This window comes from Athene noctua, chromosome 16 (genome assembly GCF_965140245.1).
Source record: "Athene noctua chromosome 16, bAthNoc1.hap1.1, whole genome shotgun sequence".
NCBI lineage: Eukaryota > Metazoa > Chordata > Aves > Strigiformes > Strigidae > Athene > Athene noctua.
In genome coordinates, this window is record NC_134052.1 from 6,959,137 (window position 1) to 6,983,548 (window position 24,412).

The following is a 24,412-nucleotide window of genomic DNA, read 5'->3' on the forward strand; positions in this document are numbered from 1 at the left end:
GTACAAAAATGGAGCTTCCTAAAGAGGAAAGAGCTCCTGATCAGCTGTCTCTACATCCTGGATTGTTTCATATTCTAGCATAACAAGACCATGACTTCTCTTACCTGCTCTTTATTATTACTGTTCAACAGACCAGGTTTCTTTTTCTTTTTTATAGGACTTGTCGATGCATCTTGTGGTGAGTGGCCATTAGAGGAATGTGGAGGGCTGGGAAATTTCCTTTTTTGTGCTGTGCGTTCAGCAGAGCCAGGATCTGTAACAGATACAAACAATATGAAGAGCATGTATCGATGAAAAAATTCAAATGAGGTTATGGCTTATCATTCACACTCCTTCATCAAACAGAGTAAGAATTCTCAATCATCTTTCACCCAGTCACTGACAAAACTGGAAGGACAGACTTGTTAAGTAATGCCACTGTTAAGTGAATTCTCAGTGTAGTAATTCAGATTAACATTAAATAGCTTTTTTCTTTTCCCACAGCATTCTGGCCATTCGTCTTATCTCAAATTTTAGTATCTTTTAAAGTACAAGAACAATTATTTCTGTAGTTTAGCAGAGTGCTATGCTAACTTATGTCATACACTTTAAAAGCAGAGAAATAACATTAACAGTTCCTGACAGCTTCGCTGATGTAATTTAGGATCATAAGCAACAAAAGTTAAAACACGGTTAAAAGGAAAGTCAGTCTTCATCATTTGTTTATCATATTTAAACAAACTTATTGAAATATATCAATAGAAAAAAATTAAATTGTTGTATAGTCTGAAAATAAATATGCTACCTCAAATACTTAGTCATTTGTAACACCTGCTAAACTGGATTGTAAAAAGATAAAATTAAGACAGGACTCCCAGTCAGGCAGCAACCACTGGCAACAAGACAGAGCAATAAACAGGAAGTGGCACAACTTCTCAGTGGCTCCCACATTCAACCAAGCAAATTACTAGAGCAGTTTACTAAGTCACAGCTTCCATCTATGCCTGAATTTACTATCCCAAGCAGCAATGCTGGCAGAAGGGAGCAGGTGCCTGGGTCTCAGTTGCTCTAAGTTATGGACAGTCATCTTAGTATAAACTCATCACAGCAGCAACTTAAGTAGGTCTGGTGTCTCTGAACTGCATTCTATGAAATGTGCAAAATTCTTTTAAAAAATCAGAAGCAAATTGAGACACAGCTCTATCAAATGAACATCTATTATGATGATCTTCATGTCTGCTTCACTCCTCCAATTATGTCAAATTATTTGATTTCTTCAAAGATTTTTAATTCACCTTTTTTTTTTTTTTAATTGGCCACTGTTTTGTGTTCATTAGAATATTTAGAAGATATTATTTACAGCCTTAAAAGAGCTAATACACACACAAAAAAAATTACTGACAAGCTCATCAGAAATGTCCTTGGTAAAAAGAAGAGCATTTGCACCTTCATTTTCTCAGAACAAAATTTAAATGATTCCTAATGAATATGGAATGCTCAGCTCAATTACAAAGATCTTACTGACATTTTTCAAAAGAAACAAGCATGTGATCAGCTGTTATAGACATTCATAGAACAGTGAAATACAAGTGACAGTTCAACAGAGTTGGTTTAATTTTTCCTTAAGCTTTCAATGCATGCAACAAAGCAAAGTGATAGATAAAACCATGGGGATGAGAAGTCATCAACATCATAGAGAAACAACTGAACCCTCCCCTAACTGATTCCCATATTTTCAGTTCCCTACTCACATGTGCTAGTACAAATGTTTTGTGGTCACACACTGAACAATTGAGGAATAAAACCTATCTAAAAAATAATTTTCTTCTGAGTAATTCTTGCTATGACCCCATTCACTGCACAGCCACACAGACATTTGAAATCATCCAGCAAAGCAGTTATACTGGATGGAAACACACAGTGAGAAATAGAAATGCTGCTTTTGGTATTAATGCCACCTTAAGGTTTTCTTCTGTCAAACAACAGTTTTTGGAAGCTATTTGCCAGAGGCAAACTGCTGGATGTCATGATCCTACATCCCTTCCCTCCTGGATCTGTGTTCTTGCCTTCCAGGCCTCACTGGGTGATGGGGTTGAGCCAAAACCTCACTGAAACACTTCAAGACTCCCATGAACATCAGAGGTACCAGAACAACCACCAGTAACTGGATGAACTTATCAGGGCACGTCTATTGTCAACAGGTTTAAATTAACTATAAAAAGGTCCACCAAAAAATACGGAAAGTTCCCCAAACAGAAGAATACTGAAAACCACAGCACTAGACTTTCACATAGGCAGTTGACAAACACTTTTCTCCACAAATGCCTCCCAATCTGACTTTAACTATTCATTGAATGAGATTATTTTGTTGAGCTACAGCATTCCTCTCGGGGGACGATTTTAACACATTTAAGGAGGCTTGCAATGACACTTTCTCATTAGACAGTATTACAAGTGAGCTAGTAAAACCCAGTTTAGCTTGAACTGTATGCAGAATAATGTCCATCAAATTGAAAAGTTAAACTGTATTGCATTCAAAAGAAAGATATTTTGTCACATGGCACAAATTTTATAGGGTCTGTGGCACAACAAAGACTGTACTAGATTGCTACGTGATTTCAGTATTTTGTGCAAATGTGGAAACAGTTAATAAGAAGAAATAAAAATTGGCTGCAATAATAATTTGCACAAATGGACATAAGATTAACAACCTATGCACTTTTCTCTAAACAGAGAAAAAAAGCATTTAGAACAACAGTTGAGCATGAATTGACTATGAACAAATTGCTTTTTTCCATTGTGAAAAAGGGCAAACAATACTGAAGTAAAAATAGAAGTGATACATACAATGTAATGTTGATGTTAACATTGGAATGCTTGCATATATGCTTAAATTTATTGAAAATAATACAGTATTTAGTGAAAAGAGTGGGAAGATGTCAAGAAGTCACACAATTATTAATATAGCAAAAATATTTTGAGAAAAAATCCTCAAAAAATCCATGATGCCACTAAAACTTACACATGATGCAAGCTCAAGAAGTGAACTGAAAAGATATTTCTAGACTAAATCTAAGACTAATTTCTAGACTCAGTTCAAAAACTTATGCTATTTACAGGTATGGAAGAAAATATAAATAAAGATGGAAAAGGTGTAGTGGAAGAAGTTATCCTGTGCAAGAAAATTTGTACTGATCTACATTAACTTGTGGAAATACCAATCTTACCTACAATCATTATCATCACACTTTTTCAGGTTGGTCCAGACACATGAAAGATGTAATTGTCAATTAATCAGCTGTGAACTTTGTAATTTTTTCAGTTCCTGAAGCTTTTAAAAAAATTTTCCCCAAATACATCATTGCACAGAAAAAAATAGCGGTTTTAAAGTCTTTCTACACAATTCTATGGAAAGTATAATGCTATATGGTGCCTTCTGATTGACCAAAAGCTTGGTAACATGTCAAGATAATGATTAAGAAAACGATAAATAAATATGAAAAACATATGAAAGATAGATGGAAGAAGATGTAAATGAAGGAGGAAAGAGAAATATAGGAGCATTTGCTCATCCTGAGTTTTATTCATCTAGAATAGCTGCACCAGGCTAACAATACATGTAAAATGATAGGAAAAGTGTCTGCCACTAGAGTTATGTAGGCACAGCTATTTCAACAGTGCTGCCTAGCAGAAATGTAGTGCTGGCTCTCAGAGAAATTTTTCTGTTGACATAAGTTATAAAATTTTGGCAAAATGTAGTTAAGCTGGTTTAAATAAACAAACAAAAACTTTTCATATTTTGAGTTTTCTTTGACACTAAGAAATGTGATTTTTTTTCTTTCCATTTCACCCATCCCCTTTTATACTTGTAGGCAGCATTTAGTTATATTCTGACATGCCTAGGCTGAATTAAACCAATACAATGTGTCTGAGACCATTATTGTTACTTGACTTGTTTCAATTCAAGCGAATATGCCTCCCACTTCATTTAGGCCAAAATTTAGATTGATTTGACAATATAAAAAATTGCCAGGTAAGGTGTGTCACCTAAATGTATGAAAAATACAATGACTGCCTCCAACCCTCGTTAAGCAATTATGACAATAAAAATCCTAATACAGGTACAGCTACACTGACAAAAGACTAGGGGCTATTTTTTGAGTTTAGCTCATTATGCACAGAAGGTGGCAGAAGAATTCCTTTGGCTGGCATATGCTTCATGTATCCCAAGAGAACTGAGCCAATACAGCTATCCTGGAAGAAACACTGCAGCATCAGTGTTGTTTTTCCTAAAATAACTGATCCAGGGTCAGGAAAAGGGTTAAACTCTTACTACCTAAACTAGAACTGAAATACAATTCAATCACAGCCAAATCCAAACTACACTTCAACAGAAAAAGTTGATTTTTATCTGATTTAATACTGAGTAAACCAAACAAGCACACAGACATATATGCTTGGTTAAGTGATTTCAAAAACTACTTCAAGCCTGAGCATACTAGGGATATTCAAATAAACTAGCGTTGACTCATAGACAACATAGAAAAACTGACCTGAAATATACCTTTTTTTTTTCCCCCCCCCCCCAACTGTCAAGTTATTGAAATGCACAGAAATTTTCTTAAGGCAATGTAAGATATAACCGAAAAAAGTAATGAATAGATATGAAAACAGCAATGCAAAGGCATTTTCTATCAGATTTAGTTGTGCTACTGGAATATGCTAATTATTTTAACTATCACTGTATCTTGCCAATTTGCCTATCTGTGAGGGATCTAATAATATGAACAATCTTTTAATTCATTTCAGGTAAAACAAGAATCATAGCACCTACTTAAATTGTTTGAGTTACAGTTTCCAATTCTAATTAAGATTAAAAAATGCTCAAGTTGCATTTTGTGTGAATTTCTTTCAACAGCAGTGTCCCCTTTAGCACACACTGCCTCTTTCTCCTGGGCTCTTCCAGTTGTGTTAGCAGTTTGTGTAGCTGAGCTGTGAACCAGATCAAGAAATTGATCCTTGTTAAAATAACTTGTCAGGAGTAAAGTTAATTTTTAACCTGGATCATTTCTCCTATGTAGTTTAATTTAATATTTATTACTTGAACAAAGTGAAACAAATCCAAGAGGAAAGAACAAAAAAGACTAGATTTAAACTATGCAATAACCTGGTGACTAGGACAGTTACCTAGGAGTTGGAGTCAAGTTTCTGCTCCAAAAAGGAACAAGAATTTGCATGATCGCATCTATGTCAAGCAAGTATTTTTAAAAAGGTGTTTAATGAGCAAGGATGGTCTCACTTTGGAGATTATCTCACCATGCCAGTCCATCACCAGTTCATCACCAGTTTGCACATATTCCTGCAATGTCCCTGCTTCTTCTACTCCTATCATATATTGACCAAATCAAACTGAACCAAACTTTTCAGAGTCATCAATTTGTGCACTTACCTTTTCTAACTGAAAAGGCTAAGATCACTCACAGTTACTCAACACTCAGAAGGTTAATAAGAAATTAAGTGTGCTGTGTACTAAATGAAGGGCATTACCATAATAAACATTTAATTGATAACCCAATTGTACTAATTAATTAATTTGTCAAGCAACCTTACTTCACTTATTTCTTGATTTTTGAATGTGTGGTTTTGCTTTCTCAGCAATATTTCAAAATCGTGTTTCCAGCACAAGTGAAAAAAGACACCTGAATTACCTTTTTTAATTCTCAAATGTCACCTGTTTTTACATCACTAGGTTATTATTAACTGCTCTGTATTGTTGCCAAAGTTGACATAAGCACCTATGAATGCTCTCACAAACCATCCATTGGGGAACAAGCTAACCTCATCTTCACCTAAAGTTTAAAATCTTTGTTTCAGTGTGCCATCATGTGACTAAAGGATTAGTTACTACTGCTCCTAGGAGACAGACTAGAGCATACTTAAACCCTAAAGCAACTTAATTTCACACTTTACAACTATTTTAGAAGTCCAATTTTATGTCATGATAATGTAGTTTTTAAGCAGATAAACTGTGATAGTGACTTAATATAGTCTAGCTTAGAAAAAAATAAAAAAACCCAGAAGCATGTTATTATTGTGTATCAGGGATCTTATTTTTCTGCAGTATATGGAGCATAGACCAGAACCATATCTTCTATGTTCTATACATTGCCAAGTGCTGTACTGTAAGCATTCAATAGCAACAATCCCTGACAACTAATTGAGAAGTCTTGTTTTTCTCAACAGAAGCAAGCACCAACTCAGAAAAGGTGTAAAAGCAGAATGTTGTTTTCCTTGCTTTTACCATGATACCGAAATGTAATTTTTCATTAAAACAAATAACATCAACTTGCCTTACTGTAAGAACACAGCATAAACTGCTCCATATCAAAGACTTATCAACAGTGACAACCCCTTAAGCCCTCCTTTCTGTGTACCTTTTTTCTTGTTTTTAATTTAAAAACTTGCTTAAGCTAAATGCAATCAAAGTAATTCCAGACTAAAGCCAAAATGAAATGGTGTCTACACACGCATTTCTAAACATTTATTACACTTGCATTAGTTTTTCTACCAATAAGGCCTTAATGAAAGCTGAAATCCACAGCAAGTTACACAGACCTAAGTTAAGGCTTCACAGTACTCTTCCACAGATACACTTCCTTCCCTTTTCCTTTCTCCAGCACTGTTAGCTCACCCAGGAAGCAACATGCTTTAGATAACAGATATGTCCAAAACCAACAAAAACCTCAACATTTTATTTCAGCTGAGCTGGCATACGAACATATCACAAAGTTGCCAGTGCCAGTATAAAGTTAAAGGATGGAAATGTGGCTGCCATGAAGGAGTATGCCAGCGTGGCAGGTCTGACTTATATCAGCACATACTGCCTCAGTGTTGCAGCCTCAGTGCAATAGATAGTAAGCCAATTAAGAAAAACCCAAGTAAACCAGACAGTGTATGTCATGATTTTCAAATTCAGCCTCACAAAAAGGTTTGGCAAACAAAACAAAAGCCTTCCCAAAAAGTGCAAATTGCAGGATAAAACCTTTTTACTGTAGCAAAGAACTACCCTTTTTTTGAGCTGGTGTGGAAGGGAATAAAAGTTCTGCACTTCAAAATAAAGCACAGACAATCAAAAAAGGTATCTTTATCTTAACTACATCAAGTTTACTATACTTTCATGAAGCGTATTAGTTATTCAAATTCTGTACGTAATTTTCTTATATTTTAAATACATATTCTATGAAAAATGAGCTGTTATAAAGTGGTAATATCTCCTGCTTGTAGAACAAAACTTTCCTCTTCTGGAAATTTTCAGAAAGTGAGAAAAGGGAAACTCAGCAACATGTTTGATTAAACAGCAACAAAAAAATTAATCAAAAAAACTTTTCAGCGTGCGTTGTAATAAAGATAGTAAAATTAGCAGGCATTCTGATTTTCCAGGAACCAGAAACAGCAATGTATTTTTTCAGTGAAAGCATTATGTTAGTCTTCTAGGAATGGTATTAGATATCAGTAAACTGAGAGTTAGTTACCCCAATAAAAGTCTTCTGTGATATAAGTGGTTTTTTGATATCTTAATGCAAGTGGATCAAACATGCAAAACTCTGGACAATGTTTCCAATTAGAAACCTACTCAATTGTTCTATGTAAGTTAGACAGCAGAAGTGTTACTTAAACAGAGCCAGCCCAAGGCTACTTCTGTTAACATTAATTCCCAACTCCATGCTATTCCATTTATTATGGCACAAATAGTTCTGCCAATATTTGGTAAAACAGATCAAGGAATTAAATTAGATGGAATTTAACAGGACAAAATAACAAAAATCTCATGAAAGCAGTTTCATGAAGAATTCATCTGAAGGCTGTAAGAAACAGCTATGCTAGCTTAAAAAAAAAAAAAAAAAAAAGGGCAGCATAAGAGAGGGTACCAGAACACAAACGTGATTGAAGACTGCTTAAGCTGTCATTACCCCACAGAAATGCATACCTATGTCTTTAAAAGGAACAAGAACAAAAACAGAAAACTGATTTCCACCTAGACACTCACTTGTCTCTTCTTTTCTCCTCCTCAAAAGCTCTGAATACATGCACTTTAAATGGTGTTCAGGGAAATCAATGAAGAATTCTGAGAGAAAAAGGAGCAACATTAACTCCATTGTCAGCATCATTACAGTCCAGTTTGATAGAACAGGCTTCAATTAATAATTTATATGAATTCCAGAACTGTGAAGTCTCCCAGTTATATTTATTATCCTGAATGGTTGCTAATAGATTCATGACTTTTCAAATCCATTACCTATAATACCATAGAAAGCTCAATTATCTTCAAAACACTTTTAAAAATCATGGATAAATCTGTTAGAACTTATTCTCAACTCTGAAGCATTTTAATCTTATGCCAGAATTTTGAAACATGATGCAGTTGCAAGCAACCACTAAAGCCCTGTTTACATTCCAGAAACTTCAACTGATGCAATTAACCCAATCCAGTTGCTTAATGTAATAAATAACAGAGGTTAGCCATGGTTGTGTAAATCCAGATAAACTCCTACTATATTACAATTTTACACAAGTAGAAAAAGACACTGTTAGTTGCTTCTTTATTGTAGGTCTCTGGAAGATAGAGAAACCCTTCCCAACAACTTGCAATATAAAAGATGTAAGCTGCTTATAGGCTAGAGCCTGGCTGTAGGCCTTGGTGCCCCAAGACACTCCTGAAGACCCCCTGCTGATCACTAAGCACCAAGGGCTGCACTACCATTCACTGGAGGATTCTCAAATTACATTTCACACTGGAGTGAGAATCTCATCTCTATGTGATTAAATAGTTGGTATCACTGCAAAGAAAGTTGATACACGATGTACTATTATGAAACTGTTACAAAATATACAATGCATTCTGGAAATTCCATTGTACTAGTCATTTTGCAGTTATGTTCATAATATCCGAATCTTTTACCACTGAGAGAAGCCCCTAAAACCAAAGCCTTCAACAAAAACCTGCAGCAATGCAAAAACTGAAAAAGCGAGAATTCTCGCCATTAAGCAGTAGTGTCTTGGTAAGTGATTTTAGGACAAGCCAAGACCATCTAATGACTGTCATTGATGGGGCAAGTCTCTAGCAATGACATCTGTCCAACTCCCTACTAATCTGGTTCAGGGAGGTAAGCAGGTAGAAAACTACTTGTATGCCCAAGTCCTTAACTGACTCAGTACAGGACTGGCAAAGAGCCAGCACAGATTTAAAGGCAATATAAGGGATGTACATTTGATGTTGGGAAGAAGAGAGTTAAAGAACTCCTTTAGTCACTAAACAGGCAACAGTTACAGTATCAGTTTAAACATATGAAACCTCTGTGGAAGTTCATCTGCCACCACAGCTAACCACTGTTGTCAAGTAAGTAATATAAACTAGCAGAAAACTAACCCAAGAATAAAATTTTTTAAAAAATAAATTCTTCCAGGTTAATAGGATGAGTGGAGAGTTCACTGCTGTCCAAATAGAACAACTGCAAGTGAAGACAGAATGGCACCAAACAATTAAATTTGTTATGCTGCTCTGGAACCACAACCTGGAAATACTCTGAAAATTCTTCAGAAAGCCTTGCAAGTCCCATCTTGAAATACTTAATGAACAAAGTTAAAAAGCAGGCCATAAGGCTGGAACAGAAATATAACAAGATGTTTCTGTCAGACATGTTACTGTATCATATGCAGAGGACAAAATATTATAATAATTTAACCCGTGGCCCTTCTCCTTTTCTAAATAGCATCCTCTGTTGACTCCATCTTTTGGTTTTGGACTCTTTGTAGACTCTTTAAGCTGTCACTTCCCATTTCCAGTTCTCAGATGCCTTGTGCCTTCTTGTTCTGATAAAGAGTAGTGTATTTTAAAACCTTGTCTTTAATAAAGCTGCACTTGCACAGCTTACAAGCAGATCTAAATTAAAACTGCTACAGTAACTCTGCTCCCCTTCCCCACCTCACCAGATGTCTGTCTCCACAACTATCTGCAGACAGGCACTTGAATGTAATAGCAGGGTTAATCAGTTCATGATTCAGGCAAAAAACAATACTACAAAAAATTATGAATTTTCTGCAGTTGCTTGATACAGCTTACCATGCAACAGCATAAGCATCAGTACCAGCTTAAGGAGAAAGGTAGAAAAATGCAGCTGAAGATGAGCATGTAGGGCTGCATACATGGCTCTGACCATAGCTACAGACTCACTCTTACACATCACAGTATAAAGCCTAAGTAAAGTGTCAGCTATGGTTTTAAGCTCTCGTTTCATTACAGCCTAACCCTATCTAATTGCTAACAAAGCTCTATACTTCCTGCACTCAACTGGTATATTCCTGCCCTCTCTCCTACACCAGTTCTGGCAGTCTACCAAGCCATTTCAGCATACTAGACTAGTAGAAAACCATTCATGTTCTACGGTTCAGTTAGTTTCCTGCCAGCTTAGGTATGGAAGGAAGTGGATAAAACTGCTGCACTGAGCAGTTCGACCAGCTTAAGCTGCTTTGAAACCACCACCTTACTTAAACCAAATTCAGGGGCTACATCAGCACCGTTGTTACAGATTAAACAACGCATGTTTCATCTTAGCTTAAACTGAACTAGAATTGATTTATAGCAATTAAAATTAAACTGCTTATGCCAAAACAAAAATGCTCATGAAGAGGTCTGCATCAGGCTAACTGGATTTACAGCAATTTTATTTTCCTACACCTTTCTGTAGGCATGGCCTCACATGAGCTGTATGCACTGTAGCAGAGCAAGTTAACTTACAAATTTGGAGCATATCAGCTTCTCCAGGATGTGTGAAGTAACACAATACCACTGATTGATCTCCCGCAGACTTCTCAGACCATCAAAAAACCCAAACAATCCAAGAAGAGCTGTATGCTTCCCTTAAGGGTTTGCCTATAGGGGGTCAATTTCCTCATCCACATCCTTTCCAAAACACATAAAGCAAAATTCTGAACAAGATTAATGTGACAAGAAGAAACAGTTACCACTACCCCACCATTTTAGAACCCTGATGCATTTTTTCTGCCTTACACAGAGTTTAACAACAGTTCTAAAACTCTAGTTTGTGACCGCTGCAGAAACACTGCACTGAACTAACAGAGAAACTTGTCTCAATCCAAATAACAGAACTCCAGAAACAATAATTTTAGTAGGCCAGCTTTTGGCAGCTGAAATTTATGATCCTCTTGTTTTTCTATGCAAAACTACATACTCAACTATTATAAAGCTCTACCACTAATTCATGGATTAGGTGGGAATACAACAAGGCAAGATGGTTTACAGGCAAGTTTCAAGATTTCTTTAGAACCCACATTACTTCTTCACAGAAAAAAAATATATACTTGTAAGGGCTTGGGGGGTAGTAGGTTGTTATTCTTGCCCTTAGAAAGGTACTGGCATGGGTTTCATCAACATACATGTCAAATTTAACAAACCAATTAAAGCAAGCCAGTATTTATTTAAATAAATATCAATCCCATTATTATTATTCCATTAATTCAACCACTGTTAAGTTTTATCTTTACTACGATGATGTACAAAGGCTGTTGGGATCACTCTCACTGGTGTTTAAAACACTGAGAGTCCTACTGCGTACAAACCAGTGACTCGCACACAATGACAGCTTGGGCCAATATAAACTATCACTGTGGTGATCCTGTCTTTGTCTTCCAAACCACTCTACTTCCAATCACTATCAGAGTGCCTATGAGCTGGTTCAGGGAGTTGTATCATAGTAAACTCAGTATAAAAACATGAGTATTTTTCTGACAGGTTAACTCCCTGAGAAATGATCAATTTGAATTGATCAGAGCCCACAAAGCAAGGGGAGCTGCAAGATCATGTTACTGAGAAGGTTGGGAGATGAAAGACTGACCCTTTAATAATCACGAGGCGTTAAATCAGCCCACTGCCCTGGGAAACTTCATCTTAACCCTACAAAAAAACAGTAAAAAGTTTTCTGTGGGCTTAATTCATTGAAACAATATACCTCAAGGTCAGACCAACACTATAACTAATGTGAGGGTACTGCAACTTTTTATACAGACCATACACTTGTTTCTGGGCCAAGTAAAGCAACAGAACTAAAATGCAGACTCTACATGAATAGGTATCAGACTCATAAATGACTCAGACATTGATTATGTCAGAGTAACATAAGTAATAGTTTACCTCACTTGATGCATGTGAAATTCTTTTTAGTACTAATACTAAGTCTTTCTAGGGAGAAATGAAGGTGACATTTCATGGGCAGCTAAACGCATCTACTAAAGCAAACTGTCTCTTACATTAAGTTCTCATACCAAACTTTTTCACAAACTGATCACTACCACAGCAGAAAAACGTTTCAGTTTTCAAGTAGGTTAGAAAGTTCAAGAAAGACAAGCACCACAAAGTAAGCAAGCAGTGGGACTACAGAACTGGGAGTTTACCCCCATTCAGCAGCAATAATTAAAGCAACAAGAAATATTTTACTTTCTGCTGGCTTAGAAGACTGAAATAGAGATAAGTAAACATCAAAAGCAGTCCAGTGATAGAGACTGACATGCAAGACCAGAAGCAGAGAAGGAAGAAAAGGACAGGTAGAAGGAGCAAAAAGAGCAAGGGAATCTCTTCTGAGCTGTCAGACCATATGTAATACCTCATCTAACCATACCATGAGAAGTGAAACAAGAAATTTAATGTCTGTTAGTACAAATAAGACTTAAATGCAGTTTTATAACCATGTTATCTACCCAAGCTACATCATTAAAAATGAAGGCATGCCAATGATCTGTGCCATACTTTCAAGACAATCACAGCTGCACATTCAAACTAGACTTATGAGCCCTGTAGTAGAAATGTAGAAAGTAAGTGAGCATGTGCCAGAATTTAAAAAGGATTGTAGTAACCACCTACCATTTTACAGAAATGGCTTTCAAGTAAACTGAGCTGCAAAGTCAGCTGCAAGTACAAAAGGAGATGGACAGGCAGCTGGCAGTCAATTACAAACAACTGGAGTAAACAATTACCTGCCAAGTATTCTGATTGAATGGCATTTCTGTCCCCCCACTCCAAATGACAGTGGGAATATTTACACTGATATAGCTGGTTACATATTTGGCTTTCTTTATACGAAGAGATAACACCATTTGCCTGTATTAACTCATTCATAGGGAAAATTCCAGAAACCAGATGGACGGAAATGCTCAGTCACCTGCAATTCCTCCACCAAGTTTAATTTATGTCAGGAATGAATACATAAATGTCCATGAAATACATGCTCAGGGGATCAATTTTTGTGGAAACAGAAATGTTACTGTTCTTTATTCTTAGGAAAATTAGGATTCATTACTGTAGAAATACTACCTTATTATTACTACTACTATTTTCTCCCACGTTGAAAAACTAAAAGTACTTTAAAGGAAGCCATGATAAGTGAGATGACACAGAAGACTTGTTTTCTATAATTTAACCTTAGTTATTCATAAACCAGAAATATAAATGGTGGCGGGGGAGCAGGGGGGGAGGTTTGACATATAATGAAAACCAAGCAAAAATTAAAACACTTTTTAACATACAATAGTCATTGTAAAAAATACGAGTCTTGAGTCTTTACTCAAGAGCAACTTCATGGCAGATTATGCAGTTTCACTATTCTGGTTTACAAATACTTGTATTTTGTAGAACATAGATGAAATACTCCTTCTTACTCACCTTTGGATCGAGTGGAGATATCCATCCCCTCCACCACCTCCTGCTCTGCCTTTATTTCCTCTTCAGCCAAGCTGCAGGATTCAAAAAAGAGAATTAGAATAGTTGTAGGTTGTATTATTCTCATGTCCAACTTCATGTATAGAAGTTCAACATAACACTGTCAAACACAACTATATTAACATTTCTGATGAAATGAAATATGATGTTTGCCAGCATATACATTGACTAAAACATTATACATTGACTAAAACATGTAGAGAAATAATTCAGTAACACATGTATGATGAATGTTACCTATAACAAAGGTAACATTTCTATACTAATGGCAGTCTCGTAACATGTACCAAAGATTACGTCACTGTATATATAAATTTTATGTGACAGACAAACAGGAATTCTGTTCCTTGTAGCTCCTAATCCAAGGCCTCTATGAACAGTGTGGACAGATGCCTGCTAACATTTAAACACTCACCAGCGTCAGTGAACAGATTAGCTGAAGCAACAGATTTAGCAACATGGAACAGCTTTCTAAATTAGAAGGTAAAATGAAATTTTAAAAACTATTAAATAAATAATTTCAAGGATTTTGAAACTAGACTATAACAAAACCCTGAGTATTTATAATTTATTGGCAATACAATTCCACTGATTATTAACTATAATAAAGAGTAAACAGAACAGAGTTGTTACTATTATTCAGCCATTCAATCTTACATACAGAGTTTTAATTTATTCCAGGCAGAATTAAATTATTAAATAGATGACAAACTATATCTGACTTGCTGATAATTCTACATTCTTATAGAGATGCTATTCAAGAAAATAACTCAATGAATTTGGCTAGTTAAGTCAGTTTGGAGAAGGAAGGTGGATGGAAGAGGGAAAAAGAACTAGAACAAATATTGAGCCACACACCAGTTTTGGAGATCTGACTATCGTAGATGAAAGATAAAAGAAAACATATGATGTTGAAGCAAGCCCAAACTCAAAATTATAAACAAATGAGATTATGGTGCCTGAAGCAGGTATCACAGTTGTCCATTAACACCACCAAAGCACAAGAGCCAAGCAGGATGTAGATCTCCTCTGTACTGACAATTTACTGTCCAGTCTGTTAATCTACGTTGCTGCTGATACCAGTTTACATTGATATGGCAGACTGTGAACTACTGCTGCTACGGAATGGACTGAGATTCCATTCACTCACCCCAGCTCCAGGAAGTTATTGCTACCAGAGAGGCCAAGAGGACAGCTAGAGATCTTTGCTTTAGCCACTGTGGCTAAAATCTGCCTGAGACAGCTAAAGAGAGCTCAGAAACAACACTGAGGACTTGGTTACATTTATATCAGAGAAACTCTTCAACCTGACAAACAGTTTATATTAGCAGGAGTTTTGTTACTAGTGTAACTTAAAACAGCTTCCTAAACGAAGTAACATTTACAAGCACAAGGACTTTTTAGTCTGTTATTTGCCAAAACTACTTTTAATCAACTATCAGCTACCAGGGGTTGGGTTGCCATTTCTTTCACACTTCTAAACAGGGACAGTTATGTCAGCAAAAATTTTAAATACAAATTAACCAAGCTCAGTGTATGGAAGACCCAAAGCTCAGAAGATCCATGAGCTCCAGAAATAATCTGCTCTACTTGTCATTTTACATCACAATAATTTACAAATCAAGCTCTTTAAAGTCATAAAACAAGAGAAGTTCTATTCTACCATCATCCAATCTCTCAGTTCATGGACTATGCTGTTAATTTCAGTAGCAAGGAAAGGCAACCATATGACCAGAATTATGGTATATGTGTAGCACAGTTGACCTTAGCACAATGCTTCTCAGATTTATTTTGCATTGGCAGATTAAATGCATAACATAGCTGACCATACTACAATGCTCACCAATTTACTATGCATGGGCGGATCAATTATACTGCACATTCGTTACACCCTTTCCCAGAGGGCCTTCAGCAACCAGGAGCTGGCAGTGTGTTGCAGACACCAAAACATTTCATGCACCACTTGTCTCTGCCCATTCTCTTTCCTAAGCAATAGGAAGGGATGGGCTCATGGGATGGGTTCATTGTTCTCCTCCAACGTTTTACTGTTTTTTTCTTCCCCTCCCCCTTACAAAATCCTACTTCAATATCACCAAATTGTAAAAAATCCCGTATTTTTAAAACATCATGTATATATGATTAATAATGCAGAGAGGTAAATATGTAATAAAACACACTAATTCTGTCAAGAGTGAAGTAATCTGGCAATACACATTACCTGGTTTTAAAATACAGATCCAGTTTCAGCCACAGACTAGGACATACAAGTCCTCATGAGGGGTTGAAGTCTTAAGATCATTTTACACAGATTGCTACTAAAAAAGAGTGGTTTCCCCAATCCCTAACTTCATGTTCCAGAAATCACGTTCATTTTAACTGAATCAGTTCTGTGATCTAGCTCACTGTAGCTGGATGTGCAGAAAAGAGGAAATGGGAGTGTACCACGTGTAGGGAAGGGGGGAAAAGAGGAATGTCCTTTTGTCAGCAGCCCACATTTAAGTTACATTAAAGCAATCTTAACACTCCTGACTCATCCAAATCTATGGGGCGCATTCTGCTCAAATCACAGCTTCAGGGGAACATGATACAAGAAAGATACAGTAGTTGCTACAAGTCAGTATTAAAAGACACGGAATTGTGCCCGAGTCCTGGCTGAGAAATGGGGGTGACAGACCTGTGCAGCAATACAGTAGCAGGAACTGTTCCTACATGCCTGAGCCAAAGCAGCAGAGGAAGTTACAGAGCTGACTGAAAACGCTCTGCACCCGTGGGCCCAAACCTAACACTGCGGGGGTATAACAGGCCAGGACTCCTACATATTAGTTACAGCATATGAGGTTTCTTCAGCTCTAAATCTGTCTCGCCCCATCTAATGTGCTTAACTTAGGAAATTCAGCCAGTTTCTTCCATCACCTTTTTGAATATTCTTTCAATAGATCTATAGAGACAAGAAAAACATTCTTCATAAGCAGTTATCTTGCCTTGACACATCTCTGATACATCACATAAAAGATGCCTGAAGACAGCTTTCCCAAAGACTTGAACTATAAATGAACAGTCAAAAAATGCTTTCACCACTTGACACAAAGGTTCTTAATTTTTCTTAGCAATGGAGGTGCATATATCACACACATATGCACACTGTACGTCACCCACGACTAAAACAAAATTCAGCGACTATCTGCTGTACTAGGAAAATTGAGCCTTAGAGGAACAGATTGCATCTCCACATTCTCTACTATAATTAATCTCATGCAATCTTTCAAGGGCACAAGCATTTAAATATGTAAAAAAATCACTGAGATTGTTCTGAAAAAAATCAAAATGTTGGGGGGGGGAGCAGTTAAATAGGCATAGTAGACATAGCTGTAAGAAATACTTAAAATTCACAGCCCTTCAGAAGCATGTCCCATTGTTTTATTTTCAGTAATATATTATGACTTGCACAACATGACACTGTTTGAATGGTGGCAGTGATGACTGTAGTGGTAATCTTTAAAACTCAAGTTTGTAAATACATGGTAGCAATTCACACCAAGTTTACAGTAACTTTTCTAAAGCTGACAGATCTTTTCACCTTTGCACCTTGCATCAATATAAGCAATATTCTGAAAATGCTTTATAATTCATTAGCAAAAGATTTCCAATGAAATAATTCAAGAAAAACAGGTCCTTAATGACAGGTACCTTACTATTACCCACACAAAATAAAAATACATTTAAAACCAGCAGCAAAATAATTATAAACAAGTTCTATGAAAACAAGAACTGTATGATCAAGTGGACTATTCTAGAGAGTTTTATTGTGAGAATCTGTTTTTGCAGGGCTTAGACCTGTTATTTCAGATAGCATGCATTACTATCATGCATGTGTACTATGAATGTGATGTTCTGAGGTTGCAGATCAGAAATTATACTGGTATATACACAATTAAGTACCTAGATGAATACAATAAATACCTTATGCCATTCTGAAAGCTACTCATGTTTCCTCATTAAGATGAATGAACACAGAGGAACATATTTTAAGAACACAACTGAAATTTAAGCTTTGCCAGTTTCACTGTCAATTGACAAAAACAACAATTCATCATTTAAAACTTCCCTACTTGTATTCACAAAACTTACCAACAAAAAAAAAGTTTTATCAAATGTTAAATTAATTTGTTTCATACAAATTATTTTAACATGTCTGAATGAGGGGAGAAGGGGTGGAGGCTATTCCCTTGGGGATAGTTGGGGACAGAAAGAAAAAAAAAAAAAAAAGATTGCAAACATACAAGATTTATTGATACTTAGGTAAAAATGCAAAAATAATTTAGCTGCCCAATTTTTAAATATGTTCTCTATTAAACTGAAGAGAGGGTGGGTTTTTTATTTTGAAATTCAGTTTTTCAAATTTCAGATCAGTAAATAAAATCCTGACTTTTCTGTTTAGGAGGATCATTCCTGTACTAGTAGTAGTACTTACCTGAAAAAATGTACATATACAAAAATATTTAAAGCTGCTCTAACCTATATTAACTACAAAGAGCAATTAAAAGTTGCAGATGAACTACTGCACCTTGACATTTAACCAAGAAAAGCTGACAGATATGGAAAACCACTCGAAACAGCTAATGTCCACATATACAATCTAGATCTGCATTAGGGAATAAACACATAAATTTAAAATCAATAACTATATAGTTATGGAATTCATTTTTCCTTTTAGTTAACAGAAAACAAAACAAAAACCCACTGATTTAAGACTATAAGCACTAAAACTGAATTTCATCCTTAAGATAATTCCTGCCTCTCCTATATCACATTTGTGAGTAGCAATTCTAAATAATGATTTCAAAAAACTGCATTCAATAAAAATTTGAAAAAAAATATTTGCATGCCATTGCTGAATAAATAGCAGCTTTGTATAAGCACTCACCTATAACAGTCTCTTACTCATCGGTAGCTATGCTATTTATGCAGGATTCTTAAAATGGCGTCTGACAGCACTGCACTGCCTCATTCCTGTACTGTAGCTAAAATGGTAGCAGTTTATTCAATAACAGTATCTCTTGTTTAAACAGCAGTGCTATATTCAAAGCAAGCATCTAAATATCAGAAATGGTAAAGTATGACAAAAGGACACCTGACATCCAAATGTTTAACTAAAAAGGCACAGGACAGGGAGTTTTGTGAAGTTACAGGTTACTAAGGAAATCACTCAGTTTTAGATTCACTCTCCAGTTTGAGCGCATCATATTTTATGTTTCCTTTTGCAGAATTCCCTCCAAAATGCTCAATTTGTATTAGGCAATTAATATACAAAAAAATAATTGTTCAGATATTTACATACAGCAACGTTTAATCTAGTTATCTCTGATAACAAGTAAATATATTTTTTAATTTAAAGAATATTCAGGTTCTTTTCAAAACTTTATTCTTATTAAGTGTGCATTCAAAATAGGTCCACAAAACAGAAAATCAGGAGAGGGAGGGAGATCCTTGGTGTCACAGTGGCTTCTTTTAGACAATAAACTACATACAGAGCTGAGGCCCAAGCAAGGCAACCAGAATAGCTACAGATTTCAGATGTTAAAATCATAATTTGAGAGTAATCATGTTTGAAAGTAAAGTTTTATGCTGGCTAGATTAAGAATGTTAACATCCTGCCACAGCATGAAACATGGATGCTATGACAATTGGCAATAAAGGGTTAACATAAGAATGACAGAAAGCTTCTATCAAATAAATAAAACTCAGTTCCTATGTAGCTATTTCTAAACTAGACTTTAACCCATGAATACAAGACATGTTTATTAATAAATATATTTTAAATACTTTCTAAATACAATTTAAAGGGCCAAGCTTGATGGCCTACTAATGATGGTTTTCAGTCTCTGGTTTGCAGACCCCTCAAAGCCAGTGTACTACTACTACTAAGGGGTTTGCAGACAATAACTAAGTAAATCAAACCTAGTCTAACAGGCTTAAATTCACTATAATGGGATTCATGTGGCCATGGGAAAAATATTAGCGATCCACAAATAACAAAATTTGAAAATTGCTGTCTACTGTATTCTACATGGGCAGAGGTTATGTTCAACTTCCAAGATATTTAGGAGATTCAAATGAATACCCTGAATTCCAGACAGAGGATAGGAGAGCTTTTACTGAGATTTATCGCCCTTTAACCAATTATGCTGGAGTGGCACCATTAGTATGGAAAACTGACCATGACCTATCACTTTTCAGCTACTGGATCCACATGGCCAACACACTTGAAAACAAAGCAAAAAGGAAAACAAAAAAAACCCCAAAAAACCTCACCAAGCAAAAGTGGTATCACAAAATGGAAGACAGCTCAGTAAAACAAATCAATCGAAGTTTGTGGACACCGATATAAAGGGCTAAATGTGTAATGTAATCTACCTATTTATGATTTTTTTTGAGCATGAAGTTCCTTTTATTACATGCTTCCTTAGTAGCAATTTTGGTTTTCCCCTAGACTTCAATACTCCTGCCTGATGTGAGGGGGGGAAAATGTCACATTTGGAGTGGTTGATACTCTGCATTTTTTTCATTCTCAGTATGTTAAGTAGTGTCATTTGTTTAAAGAAATCACTTGTTTTTTCCCTAGCACTATTTAGCTTCCAACTAAAACAGTTTACCTGCAAAGAATAAAAGAGGCACATAGCTTTTAAAAAGCCACCGTTTTCATCATAATTTATAATTCAGGTCACTCCTTTGTTTTTCCCCCTCTGCATTCTTAGTCCAGCTAATTACAAAAGTAACTGAATGTTGGCACTAAATAATAATGGCTAATCATATTCATCCTGGGCAATTTAAATTACTCTTTAGTAGCCAGAAAACTTAAAAGTGCAATTATATGATTAACTGCTAGTTACATTAGAATAATGGCCGTTTACTACAAGCTGAATAAACCTCAGCTACATTGCTTAAACCTCAGCTACACTGCTTCATACATGTCCTGTCTAATTGTGATATTAACAAGATCCAGTCCTGTAAAATATTGTGTAGAAAGAATACTTGCTTTTTCCCCGCATCTATCTCTTAAACAAAACCCCACATTCCATCTGTCCTGAGCAGTAGAAAAAACAGCACAGAGTGCTTCTTATTATGCAATCTATGAAAGTGAGTGATAACATCATACCTTGACAAAGCACCAAAAATATATGAAATTCTTCAGCTTGGCTGAATTTGCTTTACTTAGATGGAACAAAGATGGTAGAAATTTCCAGAAGGCCTTTCTCAGTCTTGCCACTGCAATTGTCAATCTTTAACCTACCCTCTGCTTCTATTGGCTCAAGTACTCCATGGAGCAGCGCGATTGGGCTGATCTGTAAAACAACACTGCTGTCTCTACCTTGCCTCAGACATCTTGCTGCAATGCAGACATTTATTTTTTGTGAACTATAAAAGAATTATATTTGAGTGATTAAAAATAGTGAACTTTAACAGACTCACGATGCTATGTTTCATTACATGCATAAGGGCAGCTTATACAAATATGCTTCACTGTCAGCAGTGCGTCTGGAGGTGCAGATTTGAAACAGATCCTAGTTTAACAAAACCTGTGGGAGCCATTTTAATACAAGCTTTCTCACTGCAGATCACTTACTCCTGCTTCCTCATATTAAACAAATATTATGTTGTGCACTATTTAAGACTGAAAGTAAACTGCTAATGTGTATAAACTACTGCTAGGAAAATTATGTCCAAATGTAATTTCTATTTTAGCAGCTGAAGTACAGAAACCAGAATAACTTCTTAGCTGTGTTAGCACTTTTACGTATGCTGAAAAATGCATTAAAATTGCATACAAAAATGCTATCACATGAAACTCAGTGAAACACCCCAGCAGTGTTTCAGGTTGCAAACTGAACTAGACAGTCTTATAATCAAATCCAAGGGGGGGGGGGGGGGGGGGAGGGGGGGAGGGCTGTTAAGCAAAGTGATATTCAAAGAAAGATACTCATACTGGCAAACAAGTAACCACAGGTAAATTGTTATGTTATAGCATGTTATCAAATCCATGGCAAGCTTTTATAAAAGTTAGCATGTAATTGTAACTCAGTGCAGACATTTGCAAAACTAGCTTAGCTCTAAGTTCTTTCCTAAAATCATGAATATGGGTGGACTGTTAAATTATATTAAAAGCACAGAAGAGCATCCTTCCTCTGCTTTTGTAACAACACTGGTGGTCACTGAAAAACAGCTTGTTAAAACAAGCATGCAAGCCTACAATTAAAATCTTAATAAAGGGCCCAAAATGTTCTAAATTAGTCACAAATCAAGGATGTTTGTCTGAGATTATATTTTGTATAGTATCAGAAACATATATTCATTAAACATTATTTACTTTACTTCATAGGGTCACTTCTTGCTGAGTACTAGCACTTTCATCACACCTCAAAAGCCTAAGGAACAACGAAAATGCGCTTTACCCGACAAACATGGTAATTAATGATCTATGAACAAACAGCAAGTAGAATATTTTTCACTGACCTGAGGTAAACAGGAAGTATAAGCTTCAAACTTTAGAGGCAAATTATCAAAAAAACAGTGCATTCAAACTAGAACAGTTTACATGTACAAGTCCCTTAAAATGGACGCTAAGCAAATCTGATTTTTTATATGACTAACCACTAACATTTCTTCATCTACTGGACTAACTGACCCAGTAAAAACAAAATGTTTGGAAAACTATTAAAAATGTTCGAGTAGCATGCTGCTTACTTACCAACTGTTCAAGCACCCATCTCATTTTTCCAGTTAAGAAGATACAACAGGCTGGCAGATTTGGGAATTGATCAAAAAGGAATTTCTTGAAATAATTACGTAGCATTAAACCAAAAGTTTTTTTTTTTAAAAAAAAAAAAAAAGAAAAAAAACCAAGAACGAACAACATGTACTACTGTCATGAACCACACATGATTTTATATCCTCTGGACTCCACAACACAGAACTGTGGCTGATACAGTGTAAAACAAAAAGGCACAGATAAAAGATACATTAGTTTATTTGAACTATGTAAAACAAGAAAGCTAACAGTTCAAAAACATTTTCCATAAAGAATCAGATTTGTAAACAGATGTACTGCTGCATTTTATTGAGCAGCAACTCATTTCCAAAATCTGCAGCATAAAAACTGCCTTTTAAAGGAACAAAATATTAACCATACATTGTCCCTCAGAAAGAGAAACACGTTGTATTAATTACTCCTGCAAGAAAAAAGGTTCAATAATCATTTTAAGTTACGATAAGCTGCATAAAAAACATGATGCAACAGCACACCACCACCTAGGCCCAATATCTACAATCTGCCATTAGCACTTTTTGCTGATGTCTAGGTTTTTAAAAATCCTATATTTTCTGAGAGATAACTTATCTTAGCTATTCCATTCACTGTTTAGAAAGGTAAACTTGCCTGTTCTTCTGTCTGCCATTATCCCTGCTTGACTCCCTGTAGGGCAGTTAAATGCATCTGCTCCCTAGCTTCCATTTTCTCTTCAGCAGGCATGTGACACAACAGACAATAGTGCTGGCAAACTGCTCAGAGAGAGAAAGCTTCTTTGGAATACCAGGATCTTGATAAACTCTCAAAACACCATCCTCCTGTGAAGAAGTAGGTATGCCAAGGTTTTGCCAGTCTGCAAAATAAAGCTGTGGCTAATGGCTACTAACCATGTGACCCAAGAAAGCAAATTTAAACAGTTCCAACTTAATAAAGTGCTGTGGTGTGAGTTTTGCACAACAAATCACAGAGAATCACACTCTCAACCCACAACTCATAGGTCTTAGAGAAAAAAAAATTTAAAAAGTAAGGCTTACCTCTGTGGATGCATTGTTAACACAGTGTTATGTCAATACTTATAAAACATGGAGGACAGGCTCTCAGTACTCAGGCAGAAAGGGCTTGGCACTTCAGCTTGATGATCTGTCTTCCTAATAAAAGCTAATCCCGGATTGGCTACTTTGGTAAATCTGAATGTAAAGCTTCAGGGGATTGGCTGAAACACTTCCTGAGCGATTATCTTTGTGCAGCTCTGGCAAGCAGGAGCCATCCTGTGCATAGAGAAGACAGGCTAAGCTAGGCCCGTTTCTGCAAAAGAAACTTGAAAAGAAACCCTAAATGTGCACTCTCCGTATAAAATACACAGATTTTCGAGCAGGGGGAAGTGATCGCAAACTGCCTGCCTGAGCAAATGTGTCTCAACATGCCAGTACTGAAGGCATTTGGATATTTTAAACCTGAAGGAGGAGGAGTTCACCCAGGTCACAAAAGCTGTTCCTTCTAAACAAAAAGCTAAATTCACTTTGCTGGTGCTCTGCAATGTGTTGCACGGAGAAAGCAAGGCCACAGAAAGAGAGCAAAACATACTGAAAGTGAACATGCACAAGAGCAACTGAAATTACTAACTGAAAATTCAGAGTGAAAATTCAGAATTCTCCTATTCGATAATTTAAATATATTAACACCTACCGTAGCAACCATATACCGACAGTGTGATTTCTTTAGATACTATGATAAGCCGAGCCTTAAATAGGAAAAACTTAATGTCTCATTTCCACAAAAACTATTATACAACTGAAACTGCACTATCACAGAGAGTTGCTGCCATGCAGTGCATGCCCTCC

The 24,412-nt window shown here is 36.1% G+C and overlaps 1 protein-coding gene across 8 annotated transcripts in view; it reads right to left on the reverse strand.

Moving 5' to 3' along the window:
* The window catches only part of ZMYND8 (zinc finger MYND-type containing 8), a 59,763-nt gene extending 36,082 nt beyond the window's left edge, over positions 1-23,681 (reverse strand). For 7 of the 8 annotated variants that reach the window (XR_012634656.1, XR_012634655.1, XM_074920547.1 and 4 more), the window contains exons 1-4: positions 23,606-23,681; positions 13,712-13,782; positions 8,027-8,104; positions 105-253 (exon numbers count right to left, since the gene is read on the reverse strand). Coding sequence is in view for 6 of the 8 variants with exons in the window: in XM_074920547.1 (XP_074776648.1) it covers positions 105-253; positions 8,027-8,104; positions 13,712-13,782; positions 23,606-23,619 (312 nt within the window). In the remaining 2 variants the exon portion in view is untranslated. The remainder of the gene's footprint in view (positions 1-104; positions 254-8,026; positions 8,105-13,711; positions 13,783-23,605) is intronic. The other variant, XM_074920550.1, reaches the window with a different exon arrangement.
* Between the last annotated feature and the right edge of the window lie 731 nt (positions 23,682-24,412).